Below are 18,952 nucleotides of genomic sequence, written 5' to 3'. Positions count from 1 at the left end.
ATTCTGATGCTTTCCACGTTGACAGCAGTCATGAGGCCTTTCTCCAGTATGAACTCTCCTGTGTTTAATGAGTCTGGATGTTTCAGCAAAGGATTTCCCATGTTCACTGCACTCATAAGGCCTTTCTCCTGTGTGAACTCTGATGATGAAGGAGGGTAGAGCTTCGCTGAAATGTTTTTCCACATTTGGTGCATTCATAAGGCCTTTCTCCAGTATGAATTCTCCTGTGTTTAATGAGACTGGAACATTCAGAAAAGGATTTTCCACATTCACTGCACTTATAAGGCTTTTGTCCAGAATGAACTCTTTTATGAACATGAAGTGCAGAGCTGGAAAGAAATGATTTCCCACATTCACTGCATTCATATGGCCTTTCTCCAGTGTGAATCCTCTGATGTATAGTCACACAGTTCTTATTACCAAATAATTTCCCACATACCTCACACGCATATGGCCTTTCTCCAGTGTGAACTCTCTCATGAACAAGAAGATGATACTTCCTGTTAAATAATTTCCCACATTCCCTACAGTTGTAAGGTCTTTCCCCAGTGTGAAGTCTCTGGTGTTCAGTGAGGTGGGATCTGTACCTAAATGATTTCGCACATTCCCTGCACTCATAGGGCCTTTCTCCAGTGTGACCTCGCTGATGGTGAACGAGGTTGCCCTTTTGACCAAAAGATTTCCCACATTCTCCACATTTGTAAGGCCTTTCTCCAGTGTGAACACGCTGATGGTTAATAAGGCAAAACTTCTGACGAAAAGATTTCCCACATTCCCCACAGTGATAAGCTCTCTCTCCAGTGTGACCTCGCTGATGTTGAACGAGGTTGCCCTTTTGATCAAAAGATTTCCCACATTCTCCACACTCATAAGGCCCTTCTCCAGTGTGAACACGCTGATGGCTAATAAGGCTGCCCTTCTGACTAAAAGATTTTCCACATTCTTCACAGGGATAAGCTGTCTCTCCAGTGTGAACTCGCTGATGTTGAATGAGGCTGCTCTTTTGACTATAAGATTTCCCACACTCTCCACACTCATAAGGTCCTTTTCCAGTGTGATCTCGCTGATGATTACTGAAGCTGACATATCTGCTAAAGGATTTTCCACAATCACTGCACATATAACATCCATCTCTAGTGAAAAGTTTCTGGTGTGGAATAGCTGAGTGTTTGGTGCTGAAGGCTTTTGTGCGTTTTCCACGCCTGTAATTAGATTTTCCCTCCTGAAAGTGTGGGTCATGCATAGTTTCACTGTCTGTCTTCTCTAAAGGGTAAGCAGCTTCTTCTTGGCACAATCCTGAACTAGGCAGAACGTCCTTCCCAAACTCACAGAAGACAAATGGCTCCTGTGACACCCTGCACTTACGTTTCTTTAAAAACAATGCTTCTCTGACACTCTTTCTGTAGAATTTCTCTCCAATATGCTGCTTCTGGTGCTGATGAAGGTTTGCAGTGTCATCCAAGTTTTTTCCGCATGCTCCACTCCTGTTCAGCTTCTGCTTGTGATGAGTTTTCTGGTGGTCAGCAAAGTGAAAAACATCCCCTAAGATGAGGCCACACATTTCACAGGGGTGAGCCTTCTTAGGAGAAATAACTGCCCTGGGAGTCCTGCTCTGAGACTCTCTTTGTACAGAAATGCTCTGCTTACATGGTGCCTCCTCATCTTTTGATCCACACCAACAACCTGAAAGCAAGAAAATGCTGGTCAAGTGCAAAGTACCTCTGACGGGAAGGCACAGCCAACCCACAAGTACGTCTCACAAATTAAGGAATTACTCTATAGAAATATTTGCAGGAACACAATGTTGGCTTCAAGTTGAAGATGGGGCTGCTAGCTGGGCACGGTGGCTCACACCTGTAATCCCAGCACTTTGGGAGGCCGAGGCGGGTGGATCACCTGAGGTCAGAAGTTCAAGACCAGCATGAACAACATGGTGAAACCCCATCTCTACTAAAAACACAAAAATTGGCTGAGTGTGATTGTGGACACCTGTAATCCCAGCTACTCAGGAGGCTAAAGCAGGAGAATCATTTGAAGCCGGAAGGTGGAGGTTTGTAGTGAGCGGTGATCACGCCACTGCACTCCAGCCTGGACAACAGTGACTCAATCACACACACAAAAAAAAGATGGGGCTGCTTAGAATTCCTGGGCTATAAAGGCCACAGAATCCAGGAGGCTTCATGAGGTAAAGAGCACAAGCACACATGCAACACAGGGAGTAGAGGCAGGGTCCACAGCGCCTTCCTCTAGAAGCCAGTTGTGTACGGGCTTTATCTCCTGATGACATGTGAGTGCTATATAGAAGAATATGGGCTGGGCGCGGTGGCTCAGCCTGTAATCCCAGCACTTTGCGAGGCCGAGGCGGGCGGATTACCTGAGGTCAGGAGTTCGAGACCAGCCTGGCTAATATAGTGAAACCCTGTATCTACTAAAAATACAAAAAGTCAGTCAGGCATGGTGGCATGTGCCTGTAATCCCAGCTACTCGGGAGGCTGAGGCAGGAGAATCGCTTGAACCCAGGAGGCAGAGGTTGCACTGAGCTGAGATCGCACCATTGCACTCCAGCTTGGGCAACAAGAGCAAAACTCTCTCTCAAAAAATATATGTATACACACACATATATATACACATACACACATAAAGATACATATATATAGAGAGAGAAGCATATGTCAAGACCAAGAAAATGTGAGTACAACACAGCAGGGGGTGGTCATGGATGGTTTAACAATGGGCATACACTTCCTAATACGTAATCGATGCAGCAATATCAGAGACAACTGCAGATGAAAGCACAAGAAAAATGGGTGAGATGTGGAGTCCAGAGATGTGAGTATTAGTGTTGGGGTGGATATCACAGAAGAAGTGAAAAGGTACAGAACTAACAAGTGTGAAACTCTCAACAATGGGGAGAAAAAGAAATAGTGGTCCTTCCTTCCTTCCCTCCCTCCCTCCCTTTCTTTCTTTTTCTTTCTTTCTTCCTTTTCTTCCCTCTGTTGCCAAAATTACATTTTGTTGTTCCAAAATGAAAGTATTTTGGATCTATTACATTAAATAAGATATATTATTCAAAATTTTTACTTCTTTAATGGGGCTATTAGAACTTTTATAATACATAGGTTATTACATTAGCTGGCTTGCATTGTATTTCTATGGGGATGGCTACCTTAGAAATTGAGGGTCAGCTTGCTTTCTTTTCTTTCCTTTCTTTCCTTCCTTTTCTTTCTTTCGCTTTCTCTCTTTCTTTTCTTCCCTCTGTTGCCCAGGCTGGAGTGTAGTCAGCTCGCTGTAGACTCCCTGCCTCCGGCTCCCGTGATTCTCCTGCCTCGGCCTGTGGGCTGCCTGGGATTGCGGGCGCGCGCCACCACCCCTGCCTTGTTTTTGTCCTTTGGCTGGAGGCGCAGTTTCACCATGTTGGCCAGGCTGGTCTCCAGCTCCTGACCTCGAGTGGTCTGCCCGCCTCAGCCTCCCGAGGTGCTGGGACTGCAGATGGAGTCTCACTCACTCGGTGCTCAGTGTTGCCCAGGCTGAAGAGCGGTGGCGTGGTCTTGGCTCGCTGCAGCCTCCGCCTCCCAGCCGCCTGCCTTGGCCTCCCAGGGTTCTGGGATTGCAGCCTCTGCCCGGCTGCCTATTGTCTGGGATGTGAGGAGGGCCTCTGCCCGGCCACCACCTCTAGGAAGTGAGGAGCGCCTCTGCCCGGCCGCCCATCGTCTGGGAAGAAGTGAGGAGCGTCTCTGCCCGGCCGCCCTGTCTGGGAAGAGGGGAGCATCTCTGCCTGGCCACCCATCGTCTGGGATGTGAGGAGCGCCTCTGCCCGGCCGCCTCATCTGGGAAGAAGTGAGGAGCGTCTCTGCCCGGCCGCCCCATCTGGGAAGTGAGGAGCGCCTCTGCCCGGCCGCTCATCGTCTGGGATGTGAGAAGCGCCTCTGCCTGGCAGCCCCATCTGGGAAGAAATGAGGAGCACCTCTGCCCGGCCACCCCGACAGGGAAGAAGTGAGGAGGGTCTCTGCCCAGCCGCCCCGTCTGGGAAGCGAGGAGTGCCTCTGGCTGGCCGCCCATCCTCTGGGAAGTGAGGAGCGCCTCTGGCCGGCTGCCCATCATCTGGGAAGAAGTGAGGAGCACTTCTGCCCGGCCGCCCCATCTGGGAAGTGAGGAGCGCCTCTGCCCGGCCGCCCATTGTCTGGGAAGAAGTGAGGAGCGCCTCTGCCCGGCCGCCCATTGTCTGGGAAGAAGTGAGGAGCGCCTCTGCCCGGCCGCCCATTGTCTGGGAAGAAGTGAGGAGCGCCTCTGCCCGGCCGCCCATTGTCTGGGAAGAAGTGAGGAGCACCTCTGCCCGGCTGCCCCATCCGGGAAGTGAGGAGCGCCTCTGCCCGGCCGCCCCATCCGGGAAGTGAGGAGCGCCTCTGCCCGGCCGCCCCGTCTGGGAAGAAGTGAGGAGCGCCTCTGCCTGGCCACCCATCGTCTGGGAAGTGAGGAGCGCCTCTGCCTGGCCGCCCATCGTCTGGGATGTGAGGAGCTCCTCTGCCCGGCCGCCCCGTCTGGGAGGTCTACCATGGAGGACAGAGGCAATGTGGGGGCTGGACATGGTGGCTCAGGCCTGTAGTCCCAGCACTCTGGGAGGCTGAGGCGGGTTGATCACTTGAGGATAGGAATTCGAGAGCAGCCTGGCCAACATGACAAAACATGAAAAATACAACAGACAAACCAACCAACCAACCAACCCAGCGACAACAAAACAGGTCTCCCCTGGAGTCATACTCTAATTTTTTCCTTCTCCTTCTTCTTTGTCAAATAGAGGATTGAGTTGTTATCATCGATCCTTACAAAGTCCCTCTCTCATTTATTTTCTTTAATTCCCACCACCCATTTCTATGGGTGCAACCTTCCTAATATGTTTGATATGCATCTTTTTGTTTGTATGTATTTTTAGAAAATGTTTATTGTTTTGTGTGCAAAAAAAATTAATAAAATTCCATCTAGTCCTATAAAAAAAAAATAAAGTTTAAATCCACTCCTCTGAAAAAAAAAAAAAAAAAAAAGACAAATAGTGTGTGCCTACTCATATTGCCACAAAAATACTCGGCAAATATAAATGGTTTCTGGTATGATTTGGGTAAACCCCTGAAGTCATGCCCTCCCCCAGCATGGCACTCCTGAGGGACAGGCTCCCTTTGAGCCTATCGTGATGAGCCTGAATTGAACCGCATCTTGTCAAACACAGAGGACTCTCCATCTCACCCCCGGTACATGGGACCGGATGATCTAAGTATGAAGGGAGAGACAGCAGAGATGAACAGCCAACACTAGCTCAGGACAACTAAGCACCTGACAGCCCACAGGAGAGTAAACTAAGTATTACAAGAGAATTCCTAAGCAGGGTCTTGCAAGCACAGTCTATGGTCTATGTAGGTAGTGACAATGTCAATGAAGGCAATTCTTGGCACAAGGAGGCACAAAGGATTGTCAGATAGAGGAAGGAAGCGTTAATAGAACCTGGGCGCACAAGAGCTACGGATTTGGACAGTCACCTGACAGCCAGAGAGCAGGCAAAGTGGATACATTAAGGTGCCAGTAAGACTCCTGACTCTGACTCCTTCCCTGGGAGCCTGGAGCACAGCAGGTGTTGGAGCTGCTTAAGGAGAGGAAAAGGCAATACACACACCTTACTCCTACTAATGACACAACTTACACAGAGAAGTGTAGAAGGAACCTATGTCCAGGCTCCTTAAGTGAGAAAGACAGTCCTGTCAATGCAAAACAGGTGAACGGCAACTAGCTCAGGTCACAAAGGTGAGCGTGAGCAACTTACCCAGCGAGGATATGAGAGCCAGGTTCTCTAGCATCACATCACGGTACAAGCACCTCTGAGCCTCACTAAGAAGACTCCATTCCTCCTGGGAAAAGTTCACAGCCACATCTTCAAAGGTCACAGTGCCCTGCTATGATAGTGACAGATGAAACCACAAACAGCCCCTCTGCTGAGGTACCACAACCCACCTCTCCCACACACCCACACTTGCCCATCCTCCTCCCAAGGTCCCCAACATAGAGTTGAAACCATGTCCACTGGTGCCTTTGTCTCTTCATGGGCCCACTGGTCAATTGCCATCAGCAACAAGTAGGTAGACAAATAGGTATCCATGCTGAGGTCCTGACATAAAAAGGTCCACCCCCTTCTGGGCTGGGTGCGGTGGCTCACGCCTGTAATCCCAGCACTTTGGGACGCTGAGGTGGGCAGATCACACGGTCAGGAGATAGAGACTATGCTGGTTAACACGGTGAAACCCTGTCTCTACTAAAAGTACAAAAAATTAGCCAGGCATGGAGGTGGGCGCCTGTAGTCCCAGCTACTCGGGAGGCTGAGGCCGGAGAATGGCGTGAACCCGGGAGGCGGAGCTTGCAGTGAGCCGAGATCGCACCACTGCACTCCAGCCTGGCCGACAGAGCAAGACACCTTCTCAAAACAAACAAACAAACAAACAAAAGGTCCACACCCCCTTCTGAATAGCGATATCCAAGCTCAAGTAAAGCCCAAGGCAGCTACCTGAGCCCATCAGACAACTTCGCTCTCTAAATATACATCATTCTTTATACTGTACAGACACATGCCCATGGCCACCCCCACCTGTTTCCCCAACCTTCACCTCTCTCTGGCATCCCCAGAAGTAAAAGTTTATTTTTGGGGGTTTTTCAGACATAGTCTAGCTCTGTCACCCAGGCTGGAGTGCAGGGACACAATCGTGGCTCACTGCAGCCTCTGCCTCCCAGGTTCAAGTGATTCTTGTGCCTCAGCCTCCCAAGTAGCTGGGATTACAGCCGTGCACCACTACACTCGGCTAATTTTGTTTTGTTTGGTTTTGTTTTGAGATGGAGTCTTGCTATGTCCCCCAGGCTGGAGTGCGGTGGCATGATCTCAGCTCAGTGCAAGCTCTGCCTCCCAAGGTTCAGGCCATTCTCCTGCCTCAGCCTCCCGAGTAGCTGGGACTACAGCTGCCTGCCACCATGCCTGGCTAATTTTTTGTATTTTTTTTTGTGGTAGAGACAGGGTTTCACCATGTTACCCAGGACGGTCTCGATCTCCACACTTCATGATCCACCCGCCTCGGCCTCCCAAAGTGCTGGGATTCCAGGTGGGAGCCACCTCGCCTGGCCTGTATTTTTTTTTTTTAGTAGAGACGGGGTTTCACCATGTTGGCCAGGCTGGTCTTGAACTCCTGGTCTCAAGTGATCCACCCGCCTTGGCCTCTGAAAGTGAGGAGATTATAGGGGTGAGCTGCCACACCCAGCACCTACAAATAAAATTATTTCACAAGATGAAGAGGGTATAACGGCCCATGATTCCCTTGGGAATATGCAATGCTTTCCATAACTCTGCTGGTAGGGATGGAATTGAAACCCACCACAAAATATAACAACCTGGAACCCTGCCTTATCACCTTGATAAAAAGGGTTGTTAGGCTAGGATACATTATTCAAGAGAGCAGAGTGGGAATGAGATTTGTACTCACACCTTTTAAGGTTATCACAAGATGTCAAAGTGACACATCATATTGGGCCTTCAATTCTGGCCTATACCCAAATGTGGACAAGCATCCAGAGTATGCTTGACAAATACAAACAGGATCCAATATTAACACAGAATTTCCATGGTTTACAATAGCAGTGGTAATCCCAAATCATCCTGTGAATGTCTCCCAGAATGACTCCATAGCCACACAGAACCACATGTGGCTTCAGATATCCATGGCCCTATTTCACTTTTGTGCTGCACCAGCTGAGACCTCAGCTGTAGCAACCCTCCTCTGTCCACCTAATGCCGTTTAAAGCCCAGCCCCTGGATTTGTGAACCAAACTAAATCTACTATTACAGATGGGCATATTTTTCACTGCCCATATGCACCAGGCTGAACGAAACTCCCCAGGTACTGCCAAAGTCATCTGAAAACGTTTGTGAGCCTAGAAAGTGATAAATAATTACAACTGGCCAGGCACAGTGGCTCACACCTGTAATTCCAGCACTTTGAGGCCAAGGCAGGCAGATCACCAGGTCAGGAGTTCAAGACTAGCCAGGTCAGCATGGTGAAACCCAGTCTCTACTGAAAATACAAAAATTTGCCTGGCATGGTGGTGGGTGCGTGTAATCCTAGCTACTTGGGAGGCTGAGGCAGGAGAACTGCCTGAACCCAGGAGGTGGAGGTTGCAGTGAGCCGAGATGGCGCCATTGCACTCCAGCTTGGGCAACAAGAGCGAAACTCCATCTGAAAAAAAAAAAAAAAGTTACAACTTTGGCACCAACTCAGGCCTAAGTGTCATCTTCCCTGAATTACTCCTATGCTTCTGCATGCATCTATCTCTTGTCTATTCTCTCCTTGGATATCTATGTCCCCTTCCAAACTCTACTGTCTGATACATCCTGCCATGATGGTCACTCACACCCTCTCAGGTGTTTAGGAAGCCCAATAACATCACTCAGGGACGTAAGTAAGAGATCCACTCCTCAGCCTGTAATCACACCTTTCTGTGTGTGATTTCACACCCTGAAAAGATTTACCACCAAAATCTGAAGCATGTCCTCCTAAATGGACCCATAACTAACTTACTGTAGTTCACCCATTAGCTTTCATATATTGGATGTCTCCAGTATCAACACCCTCCCAGATACCCCATCCTGTATGTCTAGCTATCCATTTGATGCCACCACTTATTGGTCTCTGATTCTTCATATGGCCAAAACAACCCTCTGGATATCCACAGTGAATATTATGTCAATTCCGACCTCATCTCAGCTGAAGCAGTGTCCATGGTTACAGCTGCTAAGATCAAAAACTTTGGGCTCATGCCTGATTCCTCTTTCATGCTCCTATCATCCACATTAGAAAACCTATGTCTGTAAGGCATGGTGGTACATGCCTGTAATCCCAGCTACTCAGGAGGCTGAGGCAGGAGAATCACTTGAACCCAGGAGGTGGAGGTTGCAGTGGGCCGAGATTGTGCCACTAGACTCCACGCTGGACAACAGAGTGAAACTCCACCTGAAAAAAAAAAAAAAAAAAAAAACCTAGCTGTCTTGGCTGGGCGCATTGGTTCATGCCTATAATCCCAGCATTTTGGGAGGCCGAGACGGGACGATCACCTGAGGTCAGGAGTTCGAGACCAGCCTGGCCAACATGGTAAAACCTCATCTCTACTAAAAATACAAAAATTTGCTGGACATGGTGGTGGGTGCCTGTAATGCCAGCTACCTTGAATGCTGAGGCAGGAGAATTGCTTGAACCTGGGAGGCAGAGGCTCCAGTGAGCCGAGATTGCACCATTGCACTCCGGCCTGGGCAACAAGACTGAAATTCCACATTAAAAAAAAAAAAAAGAAGAGAAAACCTAGCTGTCTTTTTACAAAAGGTGAATCCTGAATCCAGACTCATGTGATTTGCCATGTATCTGATCCACTAACCCTCACCTGGATTATGGCAGAAGGCTTATCTCTGACCTTTGTTCCTCTTCCCTCAACCCATAGTGTGTGCACCAAGGTCCAACCAGATGAAGCCTGTAGCCAGATAGAACTGTGGTAATATCACCTCCTGACTTTGATCCATTTTATCTCTAAGCATTTCACAACCTGGTAGCAAATCCTGGGTTAATCTTACAAGAGTGTTTACATTGATTGACAGAAATGGGCATACTTGCATATAACCTTCCATGGCCTTAGTATCCTGGGTTTAGAGATTCTCCAGGGTCCTCGGATCAAAGGACTGAAAAAATGGCACTTAAGAGTCCCAGGACACCGCAAGCTAGAGAACCTATGGATGGGGTCAGGACCAATGAGGGAATGGAACACCCTCCACTTCCCTGTGTGGGTTCCCCAAGTGCTTCTGCAGCCAGGAGTGCCTGAGGGGAGAGGCAGACATTACAAACATGTCGCGGGATTTGATAAGCTCAGGCCTCCCTGAACCCTTTCTTGTCCCTGTATGGTATGAGATCACTACTTCTTCTGTTGTCATTTCCAGTTTTTTCTCAACCTCCCCTTTTCCCTAGTTTATAAGACAGGAGAAAAGGGAGAAGGCAAAAAGTTAAAAAGAAACAGAAGTAAGATAAATAGCTAGACGACCTTGGCGCCACCACCTGGCCCTGGTGGTTGAAATAATAATAATATTAACCCCTGACCAAAACTACTGGTGTTATCTGTAAGTTCCAGACAGCGTATGAGAAAGCACTGTAAAAGTTTTTGTTCTGTGAGCTGATGTATGTAGCCTGCAGTCACGTTCCTCATGCTTGCTTGATCTATTATGACATTTTCACGTAGACCCCCTTAGAGTTGTAAGCCCTAAAAGGGCTAGGAATTTCTTCTTCAGGGAGCTTGGCTCTAAAGACACAAGTCTGCCAATGCTCCCGGCTGAATAAAAAACCTCTTCCTTCCTTAATCCGGTGTCTGAGAAGTTTTGTCTGCGACTCGTCCTGCTACATTTCTTGGTTCCCTGACCGTGAATCGAGGTAATTGATGGACAGTCGAGGCAGCCCCTTGGGCGGCTTAGGTCTGCCCTGTGGAGCATCCCTGCGGGGGACTCCGGCCAGCTTGAGCGACGCAGATCCTGGGAGCGCTGCTGGGTGGGCAATTGCCCCGGTGGAATGCCTCGTCAGAGCAGTGTGTGGTAGGCCCCCGTGGAGGATCAACGCAGTAGCTGAACGCCGGGAAGGAACAGGCACTTGGGAGTCCGGACATTTGAAACTTGGTAAGACTGGTCTTGGGAAGTTGCCCACTCCATTTGAGTGGAAGCGTGGCCTGATCACCCACGGCCTGCCTGTACTGGCACTTTGGTTTTTGTTTTTTACTTGACTTGAATTGCTTGAGACTTTGGTTTTAGTTTGACCTGGCTTGGATTTCTGGATACTCTGATTTTAGTTTTGATTCTGGTTTGGTGAAAACTGAAAAAGTGTGTGTGTGCCCTTTTTACCCATTCTTTGTTCTGTGGTGTGTGTGTGGTGTGAGCTTGGTGTTTTGTCTTGAGGAAACATGGGTCAGAAACAAAGTAAGCCTACTCCTCTAAGAACAATGTTGAAAAATTTTAAGAAGGGATTTAATAGAGACTATAAGGTTACTATGACACCAGGGAAACTTACAACTTTGTGTGAAATAGATTGGCCAACATTAGAAGTGGGTTGGCCATCAGAAGAAAGCCTGGACAGGTCCCTTGTTTCTAAGGTATGGCACAAGGTAACTGGTAAGTCAGGACACTCAGACCAGTTTCCATACATAGACACTTGGTTACAGCTGGTGCTAGACCCCCCACAGTGGTTAAGAAGGCAGGCAGCAGCAGTGCTAGTAGCAAAAGGACAGATAGCCAAGGAAGGATCCGACTCCACCCGCCGAGGGAAATCAACTCCTGAAGTTCTGTTCGACCCAACATCAGAAGATCCATTGCAGGAGATGGCACCAGTGATCCCAGTGGTGCCCTCCCCTTACCAGGGAGAAAGGCTCCCCACTTTTGAGTCCACAGTGCTTGCGCCTCCGCAAGAAAAACATATCCCTAGGCCACCCAGAGTAGACAAGAGAGGAGGTGAAGCCTCAGGAGAAACCCCTCCCTTAGCAGCTCATTTAAGACCCAAAATGAGGATACAAATGCCCCTGAGAGAGCAGCAGTATACTGGAATAGATGAGGACAGGCACATGGTGGAGGCGCATCTTTGTGTACCAGCCCTTCACCTCTGCTGACCTTCTCAACTGGAAAAACAATACCCCGTCCTATACTGAAAAGCCACAAGCTCTAATTGATTTGCTCCAAACTATTATCCAGACCCATAACCCCACTTAGGCTGATTGCCACCAGTTGCTCATGTTCCTCTTTAACACAGATGAAAGGCGGAGAGTGCTCCAAGCAGCAACTAAGTGGCTAGAGGAACATGCACCGGCTGATTACCAAAACCCCCAAGAGTATGTAAGGACCCAGTTACCGGGAACCGACCCCCAGTAGGACCCAAATGAAAGAGAGGATGCGCAAAAGCTAAACCGATACAGCGAAGGTCTCTTGGAAGGATTAGAGAGAGGAGCCCAGAAGGCCACAAACATTAACAAGGTCTCTGAGTCATTCAAGGAAAAGAAGAAAGTCCAGCACAATTCTACGAGAGACTGTGTGAGGCCTATCGTGTGTATGCCCCCTTTGATCCCGATAGCCCTGAAAATCAACGCATGATTAACAAGGCTTTAGTTAGTCAAAGCGCAAAAGACATTAGAAGAAAACTGCAGAAACAGGCTAGGTTTGCAAGGATGAACACATCACAGTTATTAGAAATACCTAACCAGGTGTTTGTAAACAAAGATGCAGTAAGTCGTAAAGAAAACCGCAGAGAAAATAAACGCCAGGCCCGGCAAAACACCGACCTGTTAGCTGTAGCAATCAGAGGGGTCCCCCCAAAGAGGCAAAGGAAAGGGGGCCCCAGGAAAGAAACTCAGCCTGGCTGTCAGAGCTTGCAGCGTAATCAGTGTGCTTATTGTAAAGAAATAGGACATTGGAAGAACAAATGCCCTCAGCTAAAAAGAAAACAAGGTGACCTGGAGCAGGAGGCTCCAGATAAGGAGGAAGGGGCCCTGCTCAACCAGACAGGTTATTGGACTGAGGAGGACCAGGCTCAAGGACCCTCAAAGAGCCTATGGTCAGGATGACAGTTGGGAGTAAAGACATTGATTTTCTTGTAGATACCGGTGCTGAACATTCAGTAGTAACCACCCCGGTCGCCCCCTTATCCATAAAGACTATTGACATCATCGGAGCCACAGGAGTTTCAGCAAAACAAGCTTTCTGCTTGCCCCAGACTTGTACTGTAGGAGGACATAAAGTGATTCATCAGTTTTTGTACATGCCGATTGTCCCTTGCCCTTGTTGGGAAGGGACTTGCTTAGCAAACTGAGAGCCACTATCTCTTTTACAGAGCATGGCTCTTTGCTGCTAAAGTTACCCGGAACAGGAGTCATTATGACCCTTACCGTCCCCCAAGAGGAGGAATGGAGACTTTTCTTAACTGAGTCAGGCCAAGAGATAAGACCAGCTCTGGCTAAGTGGTGGCCAAGAGTGTAGGCGGAAGACAACCCTCCAGGGCAGGCAGTCAACCAAGCCCCCGTACTTATAGAAGTTAAGCCTGGGGCCCAGCCATTTAGGCAAAAACAGTACCCAGTCCCCAGAGAAGCTCTTGAAGGTATCCAGGTCCATCTCAAGCGCCTAAGAACCTTTGGAATTATAGTTCCTTGTCAGTCTCCATGGAACACTCCCCTCCTGCCTGTTCCCAAGCCTAGGATCAAGGACTACAGGCCAGTACAAGACTTGCGCTTAGTTAATCAGGCTACAGTGACTTTACATCCAACAGTACCTAACCCGTACACATTGCTAAAGTTGCTGCCAGCTGAGGACAGCTGGTTCACCTGCTTGGACCTGAAAGATGCTTTCTTTAGCATCAGATTAGCCCCTGAGAGCCAGAAGCTGTTTGCCTTTCAGTAGGAAGATCCGGAGTCAGGTGTCACTACTCAGTACACTTGGACCCGGCTTCCTCAAAGGTTCAAGAACTCCCCCACCATCTTCAGGGAGGCATTGCCTCGAGATCTCCAGAAGTTTCCCACCAGAGACCTAGGCTGCGTGTTGCTCCAGTACGTTGATAACCTTTGCTAGGACACCCCACAGCAGTCAGGTGCACCAAGGGAACAGATGCTCTACTCTGGCACCTGGAGGACTGTAGGTATAAGGTGTCCAAGAAAAAAGCTCAGATCTGCTGACAGCAGGTACGTTACTTAGGATTTACTATCCGACAGGGGGAGCGCAGCCTAGGATCAGAAAGAAAGCAGGTCATTTGTAATCTACCAGAGCCTAAGACTGGAAGGCAGGTGAGAAAATTCTTAGGGGCTGTAAGGTTTTGCAGACTGTGGATCCCAAACTTTGCAGTATTAGCTGAGCCTTTGTATGAGGTCACAAAGGGGGGGCACCAGGAACATTTTGAATGAGGATCCCAGCAACAGCAAGCCTTTCAAGAGTTAAAAGAAAGACTTATGTCAGCCCCAGCCCTGGGGCTACCCCATCTGACAAAGCCTTTTACATTCTATGTGTCAGAGAAAAAAAAGATAGCAGTTAGAGTTTTAACCCAAACTGTAGGGCCCTAGCTGAGGCCGGTGGCCTACCTCTCTAAACAACTAGATGGGGTTTCTAAAGGATGGCCCCTGTGTTTGAAGGCCTTGGCAGCAACTGCCCTGCTAGTACAAGAAGCAGATAAGGTGACTCTTAGCCAAACCTGAACATAAAGGCCCCCCATGCTGTGGTGACTTTAATGAATACTAAAGGACATCATTGGCTAACGAATGCTAGACTCACTAAGTACCAAAGTTTGCTCTGTGAAAATCCCCGCATAACCATTGAAGTTTGTAACACCCTGAACCCCACTACCTTGCTCCCAGTATCTGACAGCCCTGTCGAGCATGACTGTGTAGAAGTGTTGGACTCAGTTTACTCTAGCAGACCTGACCTCCGGGACCAGCCTTAGGCATCAGTAGACTAAGAACTATACATGAATTAGAGCAGCTTCATCAACCCACAAGGAGAGAGATGTGCAAGGTATGCGGTAGTAACTCTAGACACTGTTGTTGAAGCCAGATTGTTGCCCCAGGGCACTTCAGCTCAGAAAGCTGAACACATTGCTTTAAGCATTGCTTTAATTCGGGCCTTAGAACTAGTGAAGGTAAGACTGTAAACAGTTACACTGACTCTCGATATGCCTTTTTAACCCTTCAAGTGCATGGAGCATTATATAAAGAAAAAGGCCTATTGAACTCTGGAAGAAAAGACATAAAATATCAACAAGAAATCTTGCAATTATTAGAAGCAGTATAGAAACCCCGCAAGGTGGCAGTTATGCATTACCGAAGACACCAGCGAGCTTCCACCTTGGTAGGTTCAAGGAATTCCCGCGCTGACTCAGAGTCTGGAAAAGCAGCATCTGCCCCCTTCCGGGCATCAGTCACAGCCCCCCTGCTCCCTCAAGCGCCTGATCTTGTACCTACTTATTCTAAAGAAGAAAAGGACTTTCTCCAGGCAGAAGGAGAACAAGTGATAGAGAAAGAATGGATTTGGTTACCAGATAGGAGAGTAGCTGTGCCACAGCTGCTAGGAGCTGCAGTTGTACTGGCTGTGCATGAAACCACCCATCTAGGTCAAAAATCACTTGAAAAGTTGTTAGGCCGGTATTTCTACATCTCGCATTTGTCAGCCCTTGCCAAAACGGTGATGCAGCGGTGTGTTACCTGCCGACAGCATAATGCGAGGCAAGGTCCAGCTGTTCCGCCCGGCATACAAGCTTATGGAACAGCCCCCTTTGAAGATCTCCAGGTGGACTTCACAGAGATGCCAAAGTGTAGAGGTAACAAGTATTTACTAGTTCTTGTGAGTACCTACTCTAGGTAGGTGGAGGCTTATCCAACACGAACTGAGAAAGCTCGTGAAGTAACTTGTGTGCTTCTTCAAGATCTTATTCCTAGATTTGGACTGCCCTTATGGATCGGCTCAGATAACAGGCCGGCGTATGTGGCTGACTTGGTACAGAAGACGGCAAAGGTATTGGGGATCACACGGAAACTGCATGCTGCCAACTGGCCTCAGAGTTCCAGAAAGGTGAAGCGGATATATCGGACTATCAAAACTAGTTTAAGAAAAGTATGTCAGGCCAGGCACGGTGGCTCACGACTGTAATCCCAGCACTTTGGGAGGCCGAGGCGGGCGGATCACGAGGCCAGGGGATCGAGACCACGGTGAAACCCCGTCTCTACTAAAAATATTCCCCTTATGAAATATTATATCATAGGCCCCCTCCTATATTGCGAGGACTTCCAGGCACTCCCCAAGAGTTAAGTAAAATTAAGTTACAGCAACAGCTACAGGCTTTAGAAAAAATTACACAATCTATCTCAGCCTAGGTAAATAAGAGATGCCCTGTTAGCTTATTCTCCCCAGTTCACCCATTCTCCCCAGGTGATCAAGTGTAGATCAAGGACTGGAACATAGCCTCTGTGTCCACGGTGGAAAGGACCCCAGACTGTCGTCCTGACCACTCCCATCGCTGTGAAAGTAGAAGGAATCCCAGCCTGGATCCACCACAGCCATGTAAAACCTGCAGCACCTGAAACCTAGGAGGCAAGACCAAGCCCAGACAACCCTTGCAGAGTGACCCTGAAGAAGACGACAAGCCCTGCTCCAGTCACACCCGGAAGCTGACTGGTCCACACATGGCTGAAGCATGAGGAAGCTCATCGTAGGATTCATTTTTCTTAAATTTTAGACTTATACAGTAAAGGCTTCAACTGACCTTACTCAAACTGAGGACTGTTCCCAGTGTATTCATCAGGTCACCGAGGTAGAACAGCAAATTAAAACAATCTTTCTGTTCTATAGTTATTATAAATGTACAGGAACATTAAAAAAATTTGTTTGTATAATGCCACCCAGTACAAAGTACGTAGCCCAGGAAATGACCGACCTGATGTGTGTTATAACCCATCTGAGCCCCCTGCAACCACCGTTTTTAAAATAAGAATAAGAACTGGCCTTTTCCTAAGTAATACAAGTAAGATAATAACTAGAACAGAAAAAAAAAAGAAATCTCCAAACAAATAACTTTAAGATTTAATGCTTGTGCAGCCATTAATAGTAAAAAGCTAGAAATAGGATGTGGTTCTCTTAATTAAGAAAGGAGCTACAGGCCGGGCGCAGTGGCTCACGCTTGTAATCCCAGCACTTTGGGAGGCCGAGGCGGGCAGATCAAGAGGTCAGGAGATCGAGACCACGGTGAAACCCCGTCTCTAATAAAAATACAAAAAATTAGCTGGGCGTGGTGGCGGGCGCCTGTAATCCCAGCTACTCAGGAGGCTGAGGCAGGAGAATGGCGTGAACCCGGGAGGTGGAGCTTGCAGTGAGCCGAGATCGCGCCACTGCACTCCAGCCTGGGGGACAGAGAAAGACTCCGTCTCAAAAAAAAAAAAAGAGAAAGGAGCTACAGAGTAGAAAATAAATAATTCCTTCCTTCTTTCTTTTTCTTCTTTTCTTTTCTTCCCTCTGTGGCCCAGGCTGGAATCTAGTCGGCTAGCTGCAGACTCCCTGCCTCCGGCTCCCGTGATTCTCCTGCCCCGCCCTGCGGGCTGCCTGGGATTGCGGGCGTGCGCCACCACCGCTGCCTGCTTTTTCTCCTTTGGCTGGAGGCGCGGTTTCGCCATGTTGGCCAGGCTGGTCTCCAGCTCCTGACCCTGAGTGCTCTGCCTGCCTCGGCCTCCCGACGTGCTGGGTCTGCAGACAGAGTCTTGCTCACTCGGTGCTCGGTGTTGCCCGGGCTGGAGTGCGGTGGCGTGGTCTTGGCTCGCTGCAGCCTCCGCCTACCAGCTGCCTGCCTTGGCCTCCCAGGGTGCTGGGATTGCAGCCCCTGCCCAGCTGCCGCCCGGTCTGGGAGGTGGGGAGCGTTTCTGCCCGGCCACCCATCGTCTGGGAAGTGAGGAGCGCCTCTGCCTGGCCACCCATCGTCTGGGAAGTGAGGAGCGCCTCTGCCCGGCCGCCCCATCTAGGAAGTGAGGAGCACCGCTGCCCGGCCGCCCCGTCTGGGAAGTGAGGAGCGCCTCTGTCCGGCCACCCATCGTCTGGGAAGTGAGGAGCGCCTCTGCCCAGCAACCCATCGTCTGGGAAGTGAGGAGCGCCTCTGCCCGGCCACCCATTGTCTGGGAGGTGAGGAGCGCCTCTGCCTGGCTGCCCTGTCTGGGAAGAAGTGAGGAGCGCCTCTGCCCGGGCACCCCGTCTGGGAAGAAGTGAGGAGCGCCTCTGCCCGGGCGCCCCGTCTGGGAAGAAGTGAGGAGCACCTCTGCCCGGCCACCCATCATCTGGGAAGTGAGGAGCGCCTCTGCCCGGCCACCCATCATCTGGGAAGTGATGAGCGCCTCTGCCCGGCCACCCATCATCTGGGAAGTGAGGAGCGCCTCTGCCCGGCCGCCCCCTCTGGAAACTGAGGAGTGCCTCTGCCCGGCTGCCCCGTCTGGGAAGAAGTGAGGAGCGCCTCTGCCCGGCCGCCTCGTCTGGGAAGAAGTGAGGGGCGCCTCTGCCCGGCCGCCCCGTCTGGGAAGTGAGGAGCACCTCTGCCCGGCTGCCCCATCTGGGAAGTGAGGAGCGCCTCTGCCCGGCCGCCCCATCTGGGAAGAAGTGAGGAGCGCCTCTGCCAGGCCTCCCTGTCTGGGAAGTGAGGAGAGCCTCTGCCCGGCCGCCCATCGTCTGGGAGGTGAGGAGAGCCTCTGCCCGGCCACCCATCGTCTGGGAAGTGAGGAGCGCCTCTGCCCGGCCACCCATCGTCTGGGAAGTGAGGAGCGCCTCTGCCCAGCCGCCCCGTCTGGGAAGAAGTGAGGAGCGCCTCTGCCAGGCCTCCCTGTCTGGGAAGTGAGGAGCGCCTCTGCCCGGCTGCCCCATCTGGGATGTGGGGAGCGCCTCTGCCCGACCGCCCCGTCTGGGAGGTCTACCACGGAGGCCAGAAGCAATGTGAGGGCTGGCCGTGGTGGCTCAGGCCTGTAGTCCCAGCACTCTGGGAGGCCGAGGCGGGTTGATCACTTCAGGCTAGGAGTTCAAGACCAGTCTGGCCAACATGGTGAATCATATGAAAAATACAACAAACCAACCAACCAACCCAGTGACAACAAAACAGGTCTGCCGGGCGCGGTGGCTCAAGCCTGTAATCCCAGCACTTTGGGAGGCCGAGGCGGGCGGATCACGAGGTCAGGAGATCGAGACCATCCTGGCTAACACGGTGAAACCCCGTCTCTACTAAAAATACAAAAAAATTAGCCGGGCGTGTTGGCGGGCGCCTGTAGTCCCAGCTACTCGGGAGGCTGAGGCAGGAGAACGGCGTGAACCCGGGAGGCGGAGCTTGCAGTGAGCCGAGATCGCGCCACTGCACTCCAGCCT

The 18,952-nt window shown here is 50.1% G+C and overlaps 2 protein-coding genes across 8 annotated transcripts in view; one reads left to right on the top strand and one right to left on the bottom strand.

The window, feature by feature from the left end:
* LOC116479314 (zinc finger protein 552) overlaps nt 1-18,952 on the top strand; it is a 123,501-nt gene that overhangs the window by 41,712 nt on the left and 62,837 nt on the right. The gene's annotated exons all lie outside the window — the stretch shown is intronic.
* The window catches only part of LOC116479331 (zinc finger protein 587), a 66,114-nt gene continuing 47,168 nt past the window's right edge, over nt 7-18,952 (bottom strand). For 3 of the 7 annotated variants that reach the window (XM_058426084.1, XM_058426085.1, XM_058426083.1), the window contains exon 2: nt 7-1,683. In XM_058426084.1, the coding sequence (XP_058282067.1) occupies nt 113-1,561 (1,449 nt within the window). In that variant the 5' untranslated portion in view covers nt 1,562-1,683 and the 3' untranslated portion in view covers nt 7-112. Of the gene's footprint in view, nt 1,684-3,166; nt 3,389-5,809; nt 5,940-18,952 lie in introns of those variants that run through there. The other 4 variants (XM_058426080.1, XM_058426081.1, XM_032171466.2 and 1 more) reach the window with 3 other exon arrangements.

The sequence above is a fragment of the Hylobates moloch genome, unplaced genomic scaffold, assembly GCF_009828535.3.
Source record: "Hylobates moloch isolate HMO894 unplaced genomic scaffold, HMol_V3 SCAFFOLD_12, whole genome shotgun sequence".
Classification (NCBI taxonomy): Eukaryota; Metazoa; Chordata; class Mammalia; order Primates; family Hylobatidae; genus Hylobates; species Hylobates moloch.
The sequence above is the reverse complement of the archived record's forward strand: the minus strand, read 5'-3'. Positions and strand labels throughout refer to the sequence as shown.